We start from the raw sequence: 21,348 nt of genomic DNA, 5'->3' as shown, positions 1-21,348 counted from the left end.
AGGAGAGGTTAACCTAGGTGTGGGTCGTGTAGGCACTTTGGTCATAGACTTGCTCGTGTACTCTTGATTGACACCTGATGTATCAAATCGTACGATAAAAATAATTATTTAAACACATAGAAAATGAAAATGTTTTGTACGCGTTCGTTTGGTCTTGGCCTTTAACCTCTTCGGGGATGTGACACATTTAATACCAAATTTTAAGTATTTTAATAAAATGTAAAATATATGTAAGAGCCGACGATTTATACAGACATTGTGAATAGGGACCGTGTCTGTCGGCGATCATCGTAGAGCGCGGCTCTTCGAGTGTAAGATGATCGCCGCAGACCGCGGCTGATAAAAGCGAATGTTTCGAAAACATTGTAGGTTTCGGCGTCTTTTGAGACGCCGATGAGCGAACCCGCGAAAGCGAGCGTGCGTTGAATCAGGGGCAGTCGTATTGGAACTTCTGAACAGTGCAGAACCATAGTAAAACCACGCCTATTATTTGTCCTGACACTTCCGAGCCACTCAGTATCTTTATTTTCCGTTTTTCCTCTCCCGCTCTCCCCTATTACATATATATGTAACTCTGATGTATTTCACTACTTTATTTCCATTCTTTCCTCGATGTAATCCTAAACTACGCAATCAAGAAAGAATTGTTTAACTACCGAGAGTTGTATGATCGTTGTTCCTTTAAGATATAAGGTATTATAGAGTAGGATCTGAGAATATGTATGTAGATGAGACTTGGAAAGTTTTAATAAGGTGTAAGGCACCTGCAACTTTGAAAATATTCTCAGTTCCATGTAGTCTAGTACCTTGCTAAAATATTCCCAATTCCACCTAACCTCATATCTTGTAATGTTCCAAGTTTCATATATTCTCTCATCGAGTTGTGAGAATTAATGGAACTTACATAATGCTACGATGCGAGATATTTTCTAAAGCTGATTGTTTTAATTCCTACCCTTTATAATAATATTTATATTTAATTTCGAGAATGGCGAGTTGCTTTGAATGTACCTGACTTCGTTGTATTTGCGATATGCTGATCCCTCCTGCCGAGATGAATTGCCGATAAAACTATGATAACGACGACAATAAAAAAAGTTGCTAAAGATAATATCCATTGTACCACACCAAAAGTCATCGCATAAGTATGTACTTATCACTTTCTATTCGCTTCTTGTTCTGTGCTCTTTCTAGAGTTTGTTTTTTCACTTTCAAGACGTGTCGTCTTTTTTATGTCACACTGGGAAATCGTACATTTGTTTATAACGAATGAGTTTGATTGTTTTCTGCATTATAAACATAAATTTATTTAAGGTGTAAGGCAGCGATTTGCTGCAAATATCTGAACCAAAACCACGCGTTATACGATTCTAAAAATTAATATACACAATAATTATAAATTTGACGGATATTTCTAAAATATGTTAATCGTGTAGCATATGTCGATACAAATTCTTAAACTGGCATGTGGCGTCATCTACTATACTTTCCCGCAAACTTGTCTGCATTCCGAGTATGTCGGATAGGTCAATGCACTTGCACTATTGCTCGCACGTTAAGTGACAAGAACTTTGATAAAATTTGAAATCAAGAAAACCTCGATCTGTCTGTTTCGTTAAATGTATATTAACAGATAAGAAGTTCATGTCGGTGCAACTTAGTTGTTTGCGCACAACGATCGGTAAGCGCGTTCATAAATGTTTGCAACACGATTGTAAAAGATCAACATAACCTCTCTCTCTTATTTATTTTTTCGTCCGCAATTCTGCACTTTTTACTATATCGAAGATAATTTTCGGCTCGACTTGCAATGCAACGTTTTTCGCACGATGAACGGGCGTCTAAAGAATTTTATCGAGCAACTAGCTTAGCAAAGAACTTTGTTTAACAAAGAATTTTGTACTGTCAGTCGCGTCACGATCATGCATCCGGATACAAAACCAGGAATCTAATGTCGATTGAGATCACGAAAGTGGATCGCAAAAAGTGGAAAGGATGCCTAGTTGTGGCGGCCTGTTCAGAATCATTAGACGGCGCCTTGTACTTGGGTTGATCTTCGCTTTGTCGCTAACCTACTGCGCCTTTTCGCTGTTTCGCAATGAGGTAAATTATTGATAGAAATAATGCCTTTTGACGCTAATAATAATACGACGTCGACTTAGAATGCAATATTGGTTACTTGGACTATAGTATTCTTTCCTCCATAGAAAAAAACATTAGCTTTAGATACAGATCTTGATGATATGGATGCCATGATGATTAACGATAATAATGATGACTTAATATCAGATGATGATGCATTATCTGAACAATTAAGAGCATCTGGCAAACCACCTTTGTGGCAGGTCGATCAAGGGACAAACGATAATGCATTAAACATGGAAGCAATACCCAATTTAAACGATACAGACACAGTGGTTCGTCCTTGTCGCAATTCTGTGCAGGTACATTTTGATATTGACTCTACTCGAGCATTAGAAGTTTCTGCCAAACAAAAGTATTAATAATCTTCTTATTCCGAAAGGGAAAAGCTCTAATAGTAGACGAGCGGGGTATTGTATGCGCTAGACAAGATATTTTGCCAAATGGCTGTTGTAATATAGAACAAAAGGATCCTACGAAAAATGAAGAGCCGCCGTCAATTTACAAGAGAGAGAGGTATAGTTGTAAGACATGTAATGTCCAAGGGTGCTGTGCGATCTACGAGTATTGCGTTTCCTGCTGCCTACATCCTGGCAAGGTGATTTTTAATTTCTCATATGTTCTCTTACGGAACGACCGAGGCATTAATAAGACGTTGTTATCGACAGCAAATGAAGGGAAGGAAGGACGTGCTGATAGGTTTACTTAGAGACAACAATAAGGTGCATAAAGATCAGGATGTGGTGAAGAAACGTCTCCGAAATCTAGACCGCTTTCAAGTTTGCCTGGCTGCGTGTCGTACCTCCAGCGCGAGTGTCCGCCATGAGAACACTTACAAAGACCCACATTCAAAACATTGTTATACTCTCCAACCGCCGTATTCTCATCAGAGGCATCGCCGTGACGTTAATACGTTCAATAATAATGGCGACAACCCCGTTGTCGTTACATCTTTTTCTGTCATGCCGTTACTTACCCTTCTCTCTCCTTTCTGCGTAAATATACATCCAAACAACGACTCGCAACCGTCATCGTGCAACTACCATGCCGTAATGTCGCTAAACTATTATTCTCACGTACAACCACCTTGAAATATAAACGAAATTTACCGTACAGTGTCTTTCATAGAGACGATCGAATCCCGCGCGCAAGGATCGATCTGAAACGCCACACGTCTTGAAACTTGGCCTCGACGCCGGGGAATCGTTTGCGTACGTGCTCCATAATCTCGTCTTCGATTCGGCTCTGAATCGTCTTGGACACCTGATCGTTGCAACATTTGCTTTAAAAGATGAAGTGACAATATGGTTTGTTAATACAGTGTTTCTCAAACTTCAGCTTCGATAGATAAGAATTCGGGACCCATTAGATCAGATCACATTGTTATCTTTTAACTAAATTTTTTTCGAGTTTGAGAAATACTGTTTCGATCCATGACTCACGTCGACGTAATGACACTCCGCCGCCGCGTAATGGCAAGAAATAGATCGCCTCGTGTTTTTCGACGTGTTCACGCCGGATCCGTGGATTAACAGAGGGTGAAAAAATACAGTGTCGCCCGGTTCCATTTCTAGGTGCACCCAATCCATCGACTCGGGCAGATCCTTCGGCAATCGATAGAAAAGAAATATTGGGTAACGTGATTAGAGGCGATAGGCTACGTTCGAATTCGTACCAGGATCCCGTGGTAGAATTTGTTGACAGAGCCTGGCTCCGTTCCCGGGGGGTAGTCGTGGGTGTGCAAACGATCGCGTGCATGTGTGCCAGGAGACACGAAAAGACATCCATTTTCCCGAGTACACGGCTCCATAGCTGTCCATGCTGCTACTATCAGGTCTGCTGGCCGGAACGGGAAGTAATACAGGTCCTGATGAGGCGGATGTCTGGAAAGCAATTCGTTCGATGCGGATCAACAAAAATCTATTGTTCCATCGATCTTCCTCCGTAACTATAAATCTAAGCAACCTCTTTTATTTCTCGATAGGTCTACGTTGGTCACTGAATCCCTAAACGCTAAAAGAATATACTAAATTTCTGTTTATCAATAAAATTACTTGGAAGTTCCAAATCCGATGTCGGGAGGTTTCGCTATCAGCATACTGTGCACAGCCATGATGTTCGGCCCGGTGAAGGCTTCCACCACGTCCAAGATATTTTTATGCTTGATGTACTCGCTAAATATTTCGTCACGACTTATGTCCTGCAATTTGTTGACCGACTTTCTGTCCTTCACGTCGTGCATCACGACTATTCCATCGCGTGGAGCATTGCCAGCCACGATGTCGTCGAACCTGAAAACGTAATTGCCAATATGGAAACTCATGAACAACGATAGAATCTTCCGTTGTCCGAATGCTTATCGTAAAAATGGTAACAATAATTATTTTTATTCCATCGTGTATTTCACTGTTGTTTACGCACCTTCGATGACACTTGTCGATTATGTCCCGTGATATCAGACGAGGCAACAGCAAGTATCCATTTTTTTCGTAAAATAATCGTTGCTCTAACGATAGACGATTGTTGTTCATCGTGAAACGAAGAGCGTTGTTCATTGTTTGCATCCCGTATGTTTCAATGGCCATTCTGCAGCACAATAACAGTTACGCGATTAAACGTTTCATACAATTTCTTTATTCGTTGATAAGGCTACACGTACTTGATACTGCGTCTTCCAATTATCATTTGCATCGATCTCTACGAACTCACTGGATGATAAGAACTGTGATATTATGAGAGCCTGCAGAATACACACTCGAGACGTATTGCAAAAATGAAAATAAAAAAGAATGGGAAGTTGTGAAAAGATATGGAAGTACTGTCAGTGGGGATTATTAATGGATGGTACTGTAAGGAATCTAATCAAATCCAAAAAGCAATTCGGAGAATGTCTGCGTGGATTTTTCTTACGAGTGGGAAGCAGTATCGTTTCTTGTTCATTTCTGTGCAGGAATTGAAAAACGAACGAAGGACGCGGAGAACGTAGAAAATCGAACAGCGTTTTCTGATATCCGATGCACCGCGCGGGTTCATTTCCATAACTTAACCGACCGAGAAACCATAACGTTGTGAAAACAATTAGTTAATGGGACATGGACAAGGTTCACAGTTCGATCGAGTTACGTTTAATAAAGTCAGAGCATTTAAAAGTTCTATCGTTTCGAAATTAATGTTCAAATTATTTGGCTTGTTGAGGGTAACAAGTCTTGTTAACGACGCAGTTGGAATTCAATCTGTTGAATGAACTCGCTAAACTTTACTAATTTCCATATTCTATCACGCGTACGGTAAACTCGTAAACCGAGAAATTTATTAATAATAACGGAATTCTTTTAATACCTCCTTTTTTAGCTACTTTTGTTGTAACGGAGAAAGTAAGATTAGGTCTGGGTTATCTCGATTACCGTAGATTCCATCGAAAATTTCAACGGAACAAGAAAGTTCCCAAATTTAATTTACAATAACTTCCGTTACATGCGTTTATGCTGTAAAAGCAACGATAAACGGGATATCGTACTTTTTATGGGCTTCGTCCCCAAACAACCTTTCCTCCTGACAAGAACTTTGAAATATTACGTACCTCGGATTTTAAATCAGTCTACCCTATAAATACGCTCCCAGTTTGACCACTGTAACAGAATACAAATAAAAATTTAAGAAGAATAAAAATGGATGCACGAATAGTGGCCACGATAAAATATTGACACAATATTATACAATTAAAAACTTATTAGCGAGAACAACAAAAACGTTTCAGAATTTTTCCCTCAATTTCTTGCGTTATAAATCACGATTTATTTGTTAAATATCAAGTGGATGTTAACAATCGTTTTCGAAAAGCAAAAACGTATTTTAATTGTATTCTCAAATGATTGAAATACACGTGTTATGAATATTAATGAAGGGTTTGTTTTACGCGCACGTGCCGTAACATTTCAGAATTTTACATTCGCTTTGTACTTTATTTCGAATCGTAAGTTTCCCAAAAAGCATTTTTTAATCAATCACAATCGTATCTATTGACAAACTTCTTGAAATGTCTAAGTTTAAACCAGAATCATCCCTCGGTAGTAGATGTTGAGTCTACAATTTTTCATGCATCTGTTCAATGCGTTGACACAATGTATCTGCTATGAAAAAGTAAGTTTCTCGATAAAAATGAATAATGGATAACACCAGTCATGTCCCACCACACCGTCAAGAATTTTCGTGAATGGATTAATGACATCGAAGCATGACTGAAGAGATCATCCTCTTTAACAAACCATTGAGCAACCCCGCTTACGATTGTCGTGCAGAATCCATTTTTCATCGCAAGAAATAGTTCGGTGAGAAATTGAGACCGTTTCTGACAAATCAGTAAGAACGAATTCAGTGTCGCTAATTTGTTCGATTAATTCGCGTGACTTATTCAATTTTCTGTCATTTCTGCGATGTATAATTATTAAAACACTGTACTTTTCAAAGCATAGAATTTAAATAAAGTTATTGAATTTTTGGCAACCACCATCTTATATATTAAACATGCCTTTCATAAATGCAGCGCTTTATATTCTGATTTACTACCGTCAGCATCACTGTGTACTTTAAATTCGTGCAAGACTGCTGGAATTTCTGAAGAATGCATGCAAGAATCGATGGAAAAGGAGAGGCTGGAGATTCGAACCCACGATCTTCGAAATGTTAGCAAACCGCCCTATTCGCGCTACCACCGTCGTACTTCCGTTATTTAGTTATTATCAGATTGCAAACTAAATTGCAGCATTGTTTCAAACAAGTGAGAAATTAGTCCTTCGAGAAGGCAACTCGATCCTCGAAATAAAAAATTTACCGAATTCTTTCGTTATTTTTTCAATTTTTGACAAGATCAGTCGACGGAATATGAGGACTGTAGTGTCTTTGCAGTTTGTTTGTGGTCGCGAAAGGGGTTAATCGACGATCGATGTCGTTGGCGATCGAACGATCGAGGGGTGGTTTTTCCCTCTACCCTCTCGAACGCGCGTTGCGCGCGTCGTCGTAGGCGTCGCGACGCCTCGCGCCGACGTGGTTCACGCGAGTCGTTCCCTCTTTGTCGCGCCATTCGTCCCTCTGCGTCTTTCTTTTCCCGGCAACCGTTGAATTCAGCACGTGGCATCAAAGGGAAGATATACAGCGGGGTGGTCGCTCTTCCCAGCCAAACGGCGACGACCCTCGCCCGTCGCCGCTCGTTCTACGCGCGCGATTTCGAGAATCCGCTCGAACCGAAAGCGTCTCTCGTTTTGCGCGCGGTACGATCGAGCACGGAGGAAGAAAACGCTCGCGAGGCCCCAAGTGCTTTCTTTCGGGGCCGTGAATTCGTGCGAGGAGGACGGATACCGCCGTCCGACGACAGGAAAATAGAAAAATCGTTCCTCGTTCGGAGTTCCGCCGGAACCATGCACACGGAAATCGGAACCGGGGTCTAAAGCCATCCACGCGCGACGCTATGGAACCCCTGGGTGAGTTCGACTATTGGTTTTTTCCTTTTTTAACCAGGGTATAAGAGACGGTAGTTAGGACACCCAGAAGACTCGTTTTCCTCGAAAAAAACTACCATGCTCCCTTTGCTTTTTATTGAATCGCTATGGCAAATCAATGGACTAGTGACTCATCTTTTATCTCCCCGCGTCGGTGGTCTCTAAAGAGGGGAGCGTTTTACAATCCAATATGAATGGAAATTTGTAGTAGAGGGCAGAGATAAATGTTGTACCATCAAGCACAAATCACAGTTATGAGGAACTTGAAATCCCAAATAGAAATATAATTTTACTAAAGGTGCCACAGACACGTTGAATCAATTGTTAGGAATCGTATGTACGTTGTTGTTTGTTGTTGTTGTTATATAATGCAATACATGTAAAAATCATACATTTAAGAAGCATATCATTGTTTACGAAAAACATAAAAATAAATTTTAATTTGTATATATTATAATTTAGTTTTAAATCATAAAAATAAACCAAAATCATTTTTTCTTTGTATAAGCATAGTATATAAATTTTGTGTAATTACTTGCTCTATGTTTGAAATAAATCACTTATTACGAATGGAGATTAGATTTATTTAAATATGGTAATATTCTGTCCGATTCGGGTGAATTTGATCCGAGCAGCTCCAGTGTAGCAATTATTCGAACGATGCACGTATAATCATCCGAAGATCAAGGATGCAAGGTTATCGTCACCCCAAGAGTTACGAAATCTTTAAATCTTCCATAAACACGAAATTGTCATCGATGCACATTCTTTTCGCCGCCGGAGATAAGCCGGGGCTCCACAATGGCGATGTATATCCGGTTGCTTCATCATTATCCCATCGATAAAGCGTAATATCTCATATGGTTTCAGATTAAATCCTACCAAATCCTTTTCGTGTCGCTAGCTCGTCTTATCTTCAAGATACATAGACTTCAGTTTCTCGCCCCATAAACTCGACCATTACCCATCCATCAGGTTACATTAACTCTAATCCTAACGGGATGTGACTTTGGCTCACATATCAAAAGTTTCACTAAATTTCTTCAGTGCCTAGCAGGATGAACTTTGAGTTAAAATTACACCAAAACGGTTTGTGTATAAGTAGGCCCTTAATATTATACACAAAGTTGAATATCACCCTAAGAGATCATCTTTATAAGCTAAGGGAAGGCTTAAATCCTCTATAACGAAAAAGATTTATAATTATGCTTTATTTGTTATTTGAAATTTTGTATCTAAATGAGAATTTCGTCCATCTCTGTCGTCTGTGACCTCTGCCATATTGCTTACTCACGACTTCGCATTTCGTCTCTAACCATTATGTCATCTTCTTTCCTCCTCCCAGAAACTCCTTCTCTCTCAGTGCCTCGTGATCTCCCTAATTGACTATTACGACGTACTTTATGAACCTTGTCTATTCTCCTGCCTTCCCTTCCATGTTCCAGTGTATCCAAAACTACTTTCTTCGTTTCTCCTATCGAGCAAAACATTTTATCGTACCTCGCTTCTGTTTAACAAATCGTCCAGTTAGTTGTATTCCGTACCAACTAGGTTTCACTCGTTCGCCACGTTATAACATTTGATCCGCACTAACCTTTCTTATCACGTAATTGACACCCATTCCCAACTACAGCTATCCATTGCAATCTACCATTGATCCAAGTTACGAGCCTCCTCGTCCCATACATTAACGTGCTATTCCAACCCCTTTCCCTCTGATACCCCTAACTCCGTAAACCTATGTTTTCTTCGAATGCTCTATTAGATTAACCCTCCATCATTTTTCCTAACTCCCAAAGACAAATCTACCATAAGACTAATGAAATATTCGGGGGGCCCTTAACCACTCTGACGATTAGTCGATTTTTCAATATAACTACTACTTGGACAGACAAAATTGTTTCTTTTTAAAAAATGATCCATAAACCTCTAGCTTTCTTTAAAACGATTACAAACTTATTGATAACGACGTTGTACGTTTGCTGGATTGAACTGAACAACGGAATTTTTGAAATAGTCAGATATTGTCAAACAATTTTGCTGAAAATTGCTCTTTGTCCAGGACTATTTTTAATCCTCTTAAAAAAATATTGCGTAACAGAATGGTCGTTTGCGTTTGTTAAAAATATTTTTAATACGTTTTCACAAAAGGATAGTACCAATTTTCTATTTTTCGTTTATTCCTCGATATTTTCAGATTGTCTACGTTCGAGTGTTAAAATTTGTCAACGTTTCATTCTTTCTTTGACTCTCGTTTGATACTTCGCGATTGTATCGATATACTTTATACAGTCGCGATTGTCGTCGTCTTTCTTCCACGCTATTTGCACGAAGTTTCATTTAAATCAGAATTTCCGGGTTCGAGTACTTCCCTTGTGAGTTTAACCTACTTGCTATCTTAAAGTTGTTTCACGCGTTGGGACTTTAGTTCGCTGAGTGGAAAACAAGTCAAAATAATTATTATTTTAATATGTAATAACGCGTGTTCGATACCGTGCTTGCATTTGGATCGTCAACCGTTCATATTATATGCAACGATTACTATGGAAAAGCAAATTGATGATAAATCGTGGACCTGGCTTCGAAACCATTCCTCGACATTCGAGCTTTTCACGTTGCGAAGGATTTGTCGCGGAAGCTCTTGGCGAGATTACAAATTCTGGCACCAAACGTCCGCATTACAAAGATTAGTTTGAAACTAACGAACGTTAAACAAAGAAACACCGCCCCCCTGAACAGTCGAATTTCTTTAATCATTGATTATTTTGCGCGAAGGAGCTAACTTCGACGATTTTTGTTGCGATACATCAACACTGCAATGCGCAACGATGTATGTACATATATTTACATCGATTCCGGACGTTCCAGAAACATTTTCAGATACGAGATATTATTTAAACGTACCCTGTTTCTGTTAAAGTACACTTCAATTCAAAAAATTGAATAAATGGAAATTTTTTATTAGTTTCAAGAATAAAATAGGCAAAAATGATTTTGGAAGAGCTAAAAGTTGTGTGTATTGCCTTTAAGACTGATGTTTATTTTTAATTCTGTATATTTTACATTAATCTGGGAAAGAAATGCCACGAGTCAACTATTGGGTTAGATTCTGGTTGAAATCCATCCATTGGTTACGACTCAACAAAAATCCATTCACTGTGCAGAAAGAAGATAAGCTTGGGAGAAAAATTGTATGAAAAGATATCTGCATTCTTGTGGAAACGGTTTTGTATTTTGCTAACACGGAAACACAATTGGCATTCAGCGAACCGCGTCAATCCATTTCTTTGCGGAAGCATGTCTAAATAGAAAAGAAACGCGTATTGCTGTACCTTGCACAATGCTGAGGAGCAAATTGAAATTCTTATCGGTGCAACTATCGAACTTTAATTCACAACTAATACCGTCTATTTTATTGAAATTTTCTGTTTGAGTTTTAGTAAACAACACAAATATACCGCTTCGAGATTTTATAGCTAGATTGTTTACTCGATAGGTTTGTGACATAACTTAGATTTAAAACTGAAAGTAATATATTCACAGACACGAAAACATAGTTGCCAGTGATATTTTACTTCATAATCCTAAATATGTAGCAATATGGCTGGGAGTGTGGACGAAAGGATTAACCACTTAACGGCTGCGCCAAATTTAACTTGGGAAACATAGTCGCTAGATAATCGACCGAAGCCATGTTTGGCGACTGAAATAATAGTGTAAAATGGAAGGAATAACACAAAGTTTAAACACGTAAGAAGCGAAATAAGAACGGGTTGACTAAATTGACTATTAAACAAGAACTCGACCAAGTGGTTCGGAGTTGACTTAATCTTTTCGTGGCTCTTAAATTTCTATTCCCTTTACTTTTCATAAAATTAATCCTGACTGCACCGAAGAAGCCTGTAGATTGTAAACATTGATCCTTCAAAACTCGTTCTGGGTCGTTTTATATTTGCTTTTCTCGATGAAAAAATGTCACGACAACGGTACAATTTCCATTTACAAAGAATTGTAAATTCATTCTCGAAATTTAAATAAAATAGAATATACTCTGCGAGACTGAAATATGAACAAAATTAAAAAATCGATGTTCGAGTCTTTTTGAGCACGCATTTTGTAAATGCTTCGATAAAAAACGGTCGAGTTGCACGCGTATAGTGGAATCGTTGATGAAAATGCGAGCGTTTGGTGACTTTTGGTGCAAACTGTAGGTCAGGGCACAGGTGTCGAGGAAAATCCGCGCGGCGGATAGATTTGTTTCGACGAGCTCGCGGTTTCCGCGGCTCGCGGGAATGGAAATGAGTTTACGGAGCCACGGCAGACAAAATCGATGTACATCGCGTTAATAATACACGGGGCAAGGTCTACAACCTTTCACGAATGAGCGTCGATGTAAAGACGCTCGTCTCCTTTTTCTTTCCTCGTTCCTGGTTTTCTCTGTCCCGTTCGCGCGTATCGCCAGGGACCACGGCGACGCGTTTTGATTTGCATTTAAATTTCCCGCGTTCACGCGGCCCCCCGGAGGGAACGTCTCACCCCTAAAAGATATCGCAGATTTTTCAAAACGTTTTAAAAATTGATCACACTCGACGTCTTGATACTTTGATTTATTTTTATTTCCAGGATACACCCTCAAAATTATGCATGTATTATAAAAAAATGCAAGAAAACGATATCGATGTTTTAATTTGAAGTCACCAGACTGCCCCGTTGAGGATCAATTATGCGAGCCAATTATCGAACGTATGTGGGAGCTCGAGATCAATCGTGCGCGTTTATTTCGCTTCTGAGCCTCGCCTACGATGATTTCACGCGAGTTTCTTTTTTTATCCGCGTTATACCGTTTATTCGCCGTCACGCATTTGTCCATCGGATACAGGGTGTCGCTGGAATAAAGATCGAACGCTCATCGATACATTTTCGGAGTAAAAACGAAACCAACTAGCAATTTGGTCGATACTAACTTCATTTTCAAAACGTTAATGCTTTGTGTAGTAACAATTTTAGAAATGAATCGCTTTTTTATCGTCAATCGAGACTGTCGAATTTCAACCGTGGTTCGACTAAAGTCGAACAAAAGTTCATCGTAACGAACCATACATGGAAACTTTTTAAAACCGATAAAAAGTTTGGAAGAACTTCTTCACGGAAATGATAGTCGACTAAAATAAAAATCCACGGAAGGTTATTGTATTCAATTCGTTTATGAATATTGAATCCAGTTACGTGCAAAATGATGAATAATTCAGTGCTCGTATTTCTGATTCTTCCGCGTCGAATTGATCAGTATAATCTGCATTTAAAACGGTATAACTGATCATTATATATATTTCGATCGTAATAATTGTTATACTATCGATTAAACGTTGGTTATCGAAGATGTTTGAAAATATTTCTTAAGATATATTTTATTTATAAACGCGTTTACGACGAGATACATTTTCATTCTTGAAATCCATATAAAATGTAAACGACGTAATAATTCGTGTAATTTATTATTATTCCGTGGCCCGCGGGCAAATCTACGAGTCGCTATAAGCTACAACAATATTTCTTTCTCGTTTCTATTCATAGAACGTATCGCTACAGTCCCATCGTTTTATTCTAAAGCACCATGCACCGTTTAGAAGCACACGCTGGTTCATATTTATTTTACGAACGCGTTGACGTTTTACGAAAAATGAAAAACATATTGAAAGCCTCTATTTGCATTACCAATAGCGATTTGCTGTATGAAAGTTCGTTTAAAGGGGTAGAGACGTTTTAATGAATGTAACTTTCGGGGAATTCAATGAAAAAAAAGAAAATGATTTTTTGTAATATCCTATTGAGAATCTCTGTTTAGTTTATGCGACGCGACGAGCTGGTCGAACGACAGAATTCCAAGTTCGCCTCGATTTTGTCGAGAAAGGAACAAATTGCTCGGAGAAAGTGCGGGTTGTACTCGAAGTTGCCCGATGGCATGGAAAAATAGAGGATATCGCGCGTGCGAATCGCGCTGATCGATGCAAGCAAAAGAGAATTATTACTGGTTGCTTTTCCTCCGTTTTACAGGGTCACATTCATTTTAAATGGAATATTACAGTATTTCATGTCGGGTTACAAAGTTATGTCTATTCGTTTTTACTGCTCCTTCCTCTCGTTTTCAATGTACAGTTCAAGGCCGCCATTTCGAACGCTTGCACCAAAACTTCAAACGTCAAAAGACTTCTCTTTAATTGCCTCCTCGTGTATTCGTTTGAATCTTTTTTGCGAAGAATCTCCGCCTCGTTCAGCTGTATGTTTTTTTCAACGGAGTGTGCGGTAGTTATTGGATAAATAATTGACGATTTCATTAATTGGAACGTCCACGAACGCGTACGATTGCACAAAATCCGATTCTTACGCTATATTTCACGAGCACCGATAAAAATCACAATTAAGCGCACAGTTTACCTTGTACCATTTATGTCCATAATTCTCACAACGCGAACTTATGCACGATTGTTTCCGGAATGAACTGATAAGCTAATTGAAGCAAGTAATAATTTAACGAGATCGTTGTCGCGTCCCATGTCGGCTGAAAGTAGCCCAGGCACGAGAAAATTTTATTCTGCTCGTACACAGGATGCTACGCGATAGTCATTTCACGCTAACGTAATAGCTAATCATCGTAGTGGCTCGTTAAAAAAAATCTACGATACTCGTACGATAAAATTTATCCAGCGCGATTATGTTCACTCGCGATCCTTTCGAGTATAATTGTCCTCCCGATAAAAAGATTCAGTTATTTTAATATGAAATATATTTCATCGCCACGGGGACGCCATTTCCCACGGTGATCCCGGAAACGGAATTCGCGAACTTTTCAAATTTAACTTTGCAATAATGTCGGAACTGCCAAATCGATCACTTTCTGACTTTCTCCAAAAAGGTTAAAAGTTCGATATTTGAAAGGAATTTACGAACGCTAGTTACATTAATAAAAGCTACAAGTATGAAGTCATTGAACAGCTAATTAGCTCGAGATGTTTACAAATGAGTCGAGAACTGCACAAACCTCTTGGTCAACAGTTTGGTTTAAAGTCCCGTAAGTTTGTAAATTTTGTTGAGAAAGAAAAATCAAGAAAAAAAGAACGATTCGCTCACGGTTGTGGGCAAGACTATACCCCTTACAATAGGCTCTCGTCTCATTAAACATCGTTGAGGCTCGTCAATGGTGACTCGTTACGAAGCGTTTGCTCTCGTTTATGTTTACTCCGAGGGGTAGCTGGTGGACGCGTCGCGTAAACGAGCCGCGATGCGTTTCCGCTCGGCGTAAGAAGTTTCTGACGCGGCAGACAGAAGAATGCGGTCCCTCGGGCAAAGGGGGAGTGTTTTCTGTTCACCGTGTATACGTAGCGGACTCCAGTTGGCTCGAATACAGAACAAACTACTTGGCCAGACAGTCGGGCACCTTGCTCCCGATAAGGGACGACGTCTGCCGAGACCGGCAGTCGCGCCAGAACCGCTTGGAAAAATTTTCGTTCCTTTTTGCCGCGCGCGTTTCCCGGTTTCGATTCCGTTCCTCGACTTCCGGGATCGCGGGACTCCCCCGTCAGGCTTAAAAAATCCCGGGGTCAATGACTCGAACCATCTTAATAGCGTCTCAGACTCTAACACTGTTTTAAATAATTTTTTTCTTCAAATTAAACACACAATTATTTATCTTTCTTTCATAGAGGGGAGAACCAAGAGGTCAAAGACTTACTTTAACAAACAATGAACTAATAATCCACTTAAGGGTTAAATAAACAGAGCTATCAAAAAATGAGCACGCTGTTTATTTTTATGCCTGAAAAAGGAACGAATTGTAAATTTTCATATCTGAATTGGTAGACGTTTATTGTGAAGTTATTTTCACGTTTGCAGTCAGCGACATTCCGGTTTTGCACCGTAGTTTTTCGGAACTACGGGGCAACGGTCTTTAATTGTGTAACTTTGAACTCTTTGAATCTGTTCCACACGATCTAACTTTGAATGCCCTTTGATTCTCAGCGCGTCTGCCCTCAAGCACCCTGGCAATAGTCTGCAGATTGCACTCAACACTGTTTGTTCATTCGGTAACAGCGAGTAGTTTGCACTCTTTCTGTCCTTATTGGATTCCCCATTTTTTTTTTAGCCGATTCAACATCGTGCAGTGTCTGTGTCCCGTGATTTTCTGCGACATTACGCTCCGGGGCTCTCCGCAGCCATTGCTCTTTACTTTCTCCGCGTTTGCACTTTATATTTTACACTGAATTCGTTGCACTTTAGATTTATCTGGCTATTACACGCACTTACCATTGTACTCTACACTATTTTCCACAATACTGCACTTCGATTTACTGTAACATTATTTTCCCCCGTCGGACTCTGCGCAGCACTTAGTATTATCTGCTTTCCTACGGCTCTACATCGATAACAATTTACTAATTTACGCCACCGATTCACGGATTGGCTCGAACAAATATTAATCGATCGCCATTTGCACGAATGAACGCGCATTTGCATTCCAATCACGTTCGTGGGTATCGTGGAATGTTCGTACGTTCTTTAGTCAAACTCTAGGGTAGTCGGATCGCAACCGTAAATCGACTCTGAATATCTTTTTCCTTCATCCCTCTCTGCTCGTCGAACCATCGAACATCACTGACGACGGTTAAGGGCAACGATGGAAACAATATCGCGTTGATACCATCGATACTTTACGAACATCATCCGTTATCGACCCAGTTCGATACCTATGCGAAAGTATCGATACGTATCGATACCTAAGAGTAACGTGTCCTTTGGTATCAATCCATTTCGATACCTACTTGTGCTCTTGGATTCGATACGTATCGAAGAATATCGAATCCAGTAATACGAGTATTTGGTATCGATTTAGTTTCAAAACGGAGCTAGCACTATTTGCATAAAACGCTATGTGAATAATTATTAGTGACGAAAAACGTTATTTTATTATCGATTGTCTAAATTGTCAATGCTTTCATGCTCTTTTATTCTCGATATACTTGCAATAGTATCGATATGTAAAGTTGATACGAAGTATCTAAGATTTTCACCACCACTAGTTAAGGGTTGCTCGAGGGAGACCCACGACACCGGAAACCCATAACTGAGTGTACGCTCAATTTTCCAGGTTACGGATAACGTAAAGCGAACTTAGTAACTATTCTGACATATTCGTGGAATTTACATCGACTCGTAAATTTAACATTTACCAACTCAAGCTCGATATATGCTCGCCTGAATTAGCGACGCGGACCAATTCGTATCGCGGAATAAATTCGTCGAAAATTATGTTCCTTGGCTGAAGAATTCGGATCTAAGATGAAAATAGACGATTTTCACAAACAAAAGGTTTTTTTAAATAACGTTAAAAATCAGATATACATTCGATACTGATTGTTTCGGTGATATCCGACAGACTTCGGGTTGTTCACACACGGATTAAATATCGAGGTTTTCGCCATATTCGCGTGTTTTCGAAGTGTACAATTCAAAGATCACAGAACCGTGTCAAGGCCTGCTTCTAAAAGGTTCTCCCACGGAACAAGATCTTTTCTCTGGAACGAATTATGAAACTTGGACCAGTTTTCGATTTTTTTATTATTCCCCGTCGTTTGCGCGAAAGTTTACTCGACAAATATTTGGGGGGAAAAAATGGATCTGCGGACGTACGATCTCGAGGAAGCGGTTTCTGTCGACGGAAGCCACTCCGAGGACGCGTGAAACCCGATCGGGATCACGATTTATAGGAAAAGGTTGAATTGTGTGTTTAGCGTAGAAAATACTGCAGGCGGTTCTACTATCGTTTATTTCCCTGTCGCGTTACGATAAACCACCAACGAGCTTAGTCGATTATCAGGTGTGCTTATCGATACGATAAACATTAAGTTTCTTTTTTACACAATAATAAAGAGTAGTGAACTACTCCTCACTTCACGATAAGCTATCTGTAGTACATGCTTGTTAAACTGATCAAGAACTTAATAAGCCACAATCTCTGCATGTGTATCTCTTTTAGAGTTATAATATTCATAAACTTCAACCGTGGGATTATGTAGGATATATTCTCCTTTGTCGAATAATCCAGGCAGATCGAAACTGAAAACAGTAATATTTAATCTTTCGTGGAAACACAGACTTGCAGTTCTTGGGCGTCGCGTCATTCATACTCTGTTCTACTGAATTCCACATCCGATCGAAGACGAGACTGGAAAGTTACTCGCCAACGTACAGGGTGGTTCAACGGAAACGTATCAGTAAACGATCGAAAGAAAGATTTTTCCCTATAAATTATTTTTATTCGCCAGTACTTGATCAGCAGTTTTTCATCGGATTGCAAATACGGTATATTTCTCATTTAAGTTGAAAGATTATTAAAGGAGGCCACCAAGGTATTTATGCCGGGAGGAATACACAAATTTGTCGAATCGAGGGTTCAATAAACGCGTCTGGCGAGCGGGTAAAGTGTAATTCGCCCGTCTGGCTACGTCCGGGCAATCGATGTCCCTTCGATTAAACGGAATTCTACCTCTGCCAATAGCAGTATTCGCAAACGTCGATGGGGAACGCGCCGCCATGCAGACCGCAGCAAGGGTGCCAAGGTCACTCTGAAGAATCTACCAAGAGTTCTCAGCGTCGAATCGTTCGATTGCTTCGGTCAGGTGCATCGGTTACTGTTTCTCATTTTTATAGAACCCCCAAACGACAACAGTAACGATTCATTGCTTAATCTATGAACTGTCGTCTCGTAGGGCCCCCAAAAAATTCCTCATCAGTTGCAATTGCATTTAATGGATATATGTCACTGACCCTGCCACCTATCAATGGCTACACAATTTCTTATACCGGCCAATTTTAAATTGAACAACGCATTGGCATTTTTTAAGATATTAAATATTGACTCGTTATAGATAAGAAGTCTACACTGAATCGAGCATAAATTACGTGATATCTAATCTTTTTTTAAAATGGACTTACACCACTCTCAAAATAAACGGTCCACATATTGTTTTTAGTAGATAAAACTGAACGACGACGTAATGGACAGGTGGTGACAGTCGATACGATTGTTTGTAGTCTTTGGGGATGCACAGAGGGCGATCATCTTTGTATAAAAACAGCCGACCACGTGGCGGCTGTTATGATTACGCGACAACGGGGTCGGGCAACCCACGCGATCGCGATAACGCTGGAAACGAAAGGAGCATAAAGCTCGTCGTATCCTTTCCACGAGCGTCTCGATGGAACTGGGACACACCATGGAATCGATATGTCAGTCATTGTCCAGTTTCGATTCGGTATTCGGATCAATAGCGGCGGTTAGGTTGCGCAAACCAAAGCTTACGGTCGTTTAAAGACCGAGTGCCAGATCGGTGGTCGGAGCAAACGAGATTGTCCGTCGACGGAACGCCAGGGAGCGCGTGCTTTTCGCATAATTCGATACCGCGACGCGCCTACGGTTCTTCGACATGCTGGACAAACCATGCTGAACGACCGTCACTATCGATTATGCGATAACGTCTGTTACGACGTCTGAGTTCCTCCACTTTCGTAGTTTTTGAGGTACGAGCCAAATAGACCGTAACTTAGGGGCATCGACGTCGTACTAATCCTAATTTAATAATTTATCCTCGTAAATTAATTTGTATACTCCTCACAAATTGGTCGTTAACAATTCTGGTAAAATAATAGTAATACGATTCTATTTTGCGTCTCATCGCAATTGTAGAAAATGTCTATTTAACATACTTTCAATTACGTGGAACAATGTTTCAGAATGTTTAACACCTCCGCAGATTAATTATTTCAAAATGTTAAGCGCCTCGTCATCTGCTTTCTTGTACTTTTATAAACTTCAAAGACTTCGAAAATGAATTTTGGATCTTGAACTAATTAGCTCTTAACTTTTGTGCTGCTTCTCGCCTCCGCGCTACGACGAGCTTTCCATATTTTAGGGGATTTGACACCCGAGGCGATAAAAGTTTCCAGTCGTTTAATTATTAAATTTTTCACCTCCTTTTGTCCTCGAGCCGATTCATCAAGCTTGGATTTCAGGGTGTCTGGTATCCTTCATGATCAATTTTAGATTTCAAGCTGCTTAAGTCTGAAACACTCCATCCCCTTTTCTTCGTCGCGTTTCCGTATGTCCCATGAGTTTCAGGGTATTTGATATTTTTGGGAACAAAAGTTCTGAGCCGCTTAATCCAGAAATCCTACGCCTCTTCACGCCTCGTAGGCATTATAAATATTTCATTTATTAATCAAATTTACCGAGTTTTGTTTTCGATTCGTCTAGCAAATTAGTACTTTACGATTAAAGTGTACAAGAAATGGAATCCTTGAATTTATTCGGTTGCACAAATCCGGAGAAATGTCAAGGAATGTTACGAGTGGTAATACACAGCGAGCATGAAAAAGGATTTTTCTCAAAGGTCATCCTTTTCAACGATGCTTTCCACATTCTCGATGACTCTTGACGAATAATCTTGGCAGACAATTTTCTTTCGCGATCTTTATTCTTTAAGAACGATTAAACTGCGCTCCGAGTATTTTCCCCGGTATCGTACAAAAGCAACTACTTATACTAATGCACTGCTTCCACGAAAGAGATTTAAATTTACTCGTTAAGATGTGAAAAAGTATCCAGTCAGAATAGTCGCGATTACGATAAACGCGAAGATCGCGTACGCGAATAAATGAACATAAAAGTTGTACATGAATTCCTTCAGCTTGAAATCCACAGCCTCTAAACAACGAGCGTCATCTTCCTCGTCGCGTTCCTTCGCATTTTCCGTTTCTTCGTCCAAATTGCCATCTACGACGAAAGAGTCTTAGAACAACTTTTCCAATAAGTCTGTAAACCTTCTTTTTCCGAGAATAAATTGGTGCGTGCGAAAAGTTTCATTTTGCTCGATAACCCTTGCTCCGGTTTCCGCGTATTAACCCACGACGACACCTTGGACAATAATATTTATATTTACAAACTGTAAAAATCATATTAAAATATTAACAACAATCGACTCGAGACGCTTTTATAATCATCCGTCCATGATATAATCCACCATTGCGCGTCGCCCTTCGTTCGTTCGCCAGCTTTTTCCGCGACTTTTTCACCGCGTCCGGCTTCGTTAGATTTGCTCTTTGTCTCCAGCGAGAAAAGTATTACGTAACGCGTTTAAAGCGGCCGCCCGTGAATTTCGCGCGACGAGAAATTCTTCAAGAAATTTCGTTTAACCGGATCCCGACGCCGAAGAATTTGATAAAAGTTACAACAACGACCTGCAGCTGGACGAACGCCAAACGATACTCGTCGCTTCTTCCCAACGTCGTCGATTCCCTGGCTCTTCGTTTTCTGTTCCACCTTTCCATCGTATTTATTCACCGCGATTCCCTCCACGTCTTTCACTGTAACGGAGTTACGACAATTTCATTAATATCTCGCCGGGACTTTTCATTGCGTTAAGAATCGACGATGGTAAACTAAAAGCTGCATCGCGTATTTCTAGGTGTTGCTATCCTGTATCGGGTGGTCGAAATTGCTCGTTAATTCTTTTAAAACGCAAAACGACGTAGATAATTATTTGCTAAATTTAAAATAAATAGAAAAAGGTAAAGGGTCGAAAAGGTTGAGGTAAATTGGGCTGCGAGAGGACGAGCACAGGGGAAAGGTCGTCCCTTCGTAACCAGATTTTTTCACGGA

At 39.9% G+C, this 21,348-nt stretch overlaps 3 protein-coding genes across 17 annotated transcripts in view; 2 read left to right on the top strand and 1 right to left on the bottom strand.

Annotated features, from left to right (window-relative positions):
- Nucleotides 1-1,011: 1,011 nt before the first annotated feature.
- Nucleotides 1,012-21,348, bottom strand: part of LOC122398422 (phytanoyl-CoA dioxygenase, peroxisomal-like) — a 63,431-nt gene continuing 43,094 nt past the window's right edge. For 10 of the 14 annotated variants that reach the window (XM_043398242.1, XM_043398243.1, XM_043398240.1 and 7 more), the window contains 7 exons: nt 5,723-5,771; nt 4,802-4,882; nt 4,564-4,728; nt 4,197-4,433; nt 3,818-4,025; nt 3,585-3,746; nt 3,265-3,405 (listed from right to left, as the gene is read on the bottom strand). In XM_043398242.1, the coding sequence (XP_043254177.1) occupies nt 3,265-3,405; nt 3,585-3,746; nt 3,818-4,025; nt 4,197-4,433; nt 4,564-4,728; nt 4,802-4,833 (945 nt within the window). In that variant the 5' untranslated portion in view covers nt 4,834-4,882; nt 5,723-5,771. Of the gene's footprint in view, nt 1,047-3,251; nt 3,406-3,584; nt 3,747-3,817; nt 4,026-4,196; nt 4,434-4,563; nt 4,729-4,801; nt 4,883-5,722; nt 5,772-20,363; nt 20,533-21,348 lie in introns of those variants that run through there. The other 4 variants (XM_043398248.1, XM_043398252.1, XM_043398253.1 and 1 more) reach the window with 4 other exon arrangements.
- Nucleotides 1,297-3,233, top strand: LOC122398421 (SREBP regulating gene protein). Of its 2 annotated transcripts, XM_043398239.1 has the most exons (5): nt 1,297-1,681; nt 1,910-2,103; nt 2,208-2,444; nt 2,525-2,740; nt 2,811-3,233. In XM_043398239.1, exons 2-5 carry the CDS (start codon nt 1,996-1,998, stop codon nt 3,231-3,233), a joined length of 984 nt encoding a protein of 327 aa, XP_043254174.1. In that variant the 5' UTR covers nt 1,297-1,681; nt 1,910-1,995. The 2 variants fall into 2 exon arrangements, with proteins under 2 accessions (XP_043254174.1, XP_043254173.1); XM_043398238.1 differs by having other exon boundaries at nt 1,297-2,103.
- Nucleotides 7,365-21,348, top strand: part of LOC122398419 (beta-3 adrenergic receptor-like) — a 46,191-nt gene continuing 32,207 nt past the window's right edge. Inside the window, exon 1 of the mRNA XM_043398236.1 lies at nt 7,365-7,619. The gene's annotated coding sequence lies outside the window, so the exon portion shown is untranslated. The remainder of the gene's footprint in view (nt 7,620-21,348) is intronic.

Source organism: Colletes gigas, unplaced genomic scaffold (assembly GCF_013123115.1).
Source record: "Colletes gigas isolate AHSC1104 unplaced genomic scaffold, ASM1312311v1 Colletes_gigas_Sc00011, whole genome shotgun sequence".
Classification (NCBI taxonomy): Eukaryota; Metazoa; Arthropoda; class Insecta; order Hymenoptera; family Colletidae; genus Colletes; species Colletes gigas.
This window is presented reverse-complemented; position numbering and strand designations above follow the sequence as displayed.

What these genes read in the sequence shown, in the direction of transcription:
- LOC122398421 (XM_043398239.1), top strand. Translation starts at nt 1,996, where the DNA reads ATGCCTAGTTGTGGCGGCCTGTTCAGAATCATTAGACGGCGCCTTGTA. An exon ending in TTTCGCTGTTTCGCAATGAG is followed by an intron (nt 2,104 to 2,207) that starts GTAAATTATTGA and finishes TTTCCTCCATAG; the next exon opens with AAAAAAACATTAGCTTTAGA. An exon ending in GCTGCCTACATCCTGGCAAG is followed by an intron (nt 2,741 to 2,810) that starts GTGATTTTTAAT and finishes TGTTATCGACAG; the next exon opens with CAAATGAAGGGAAGGAAGGA.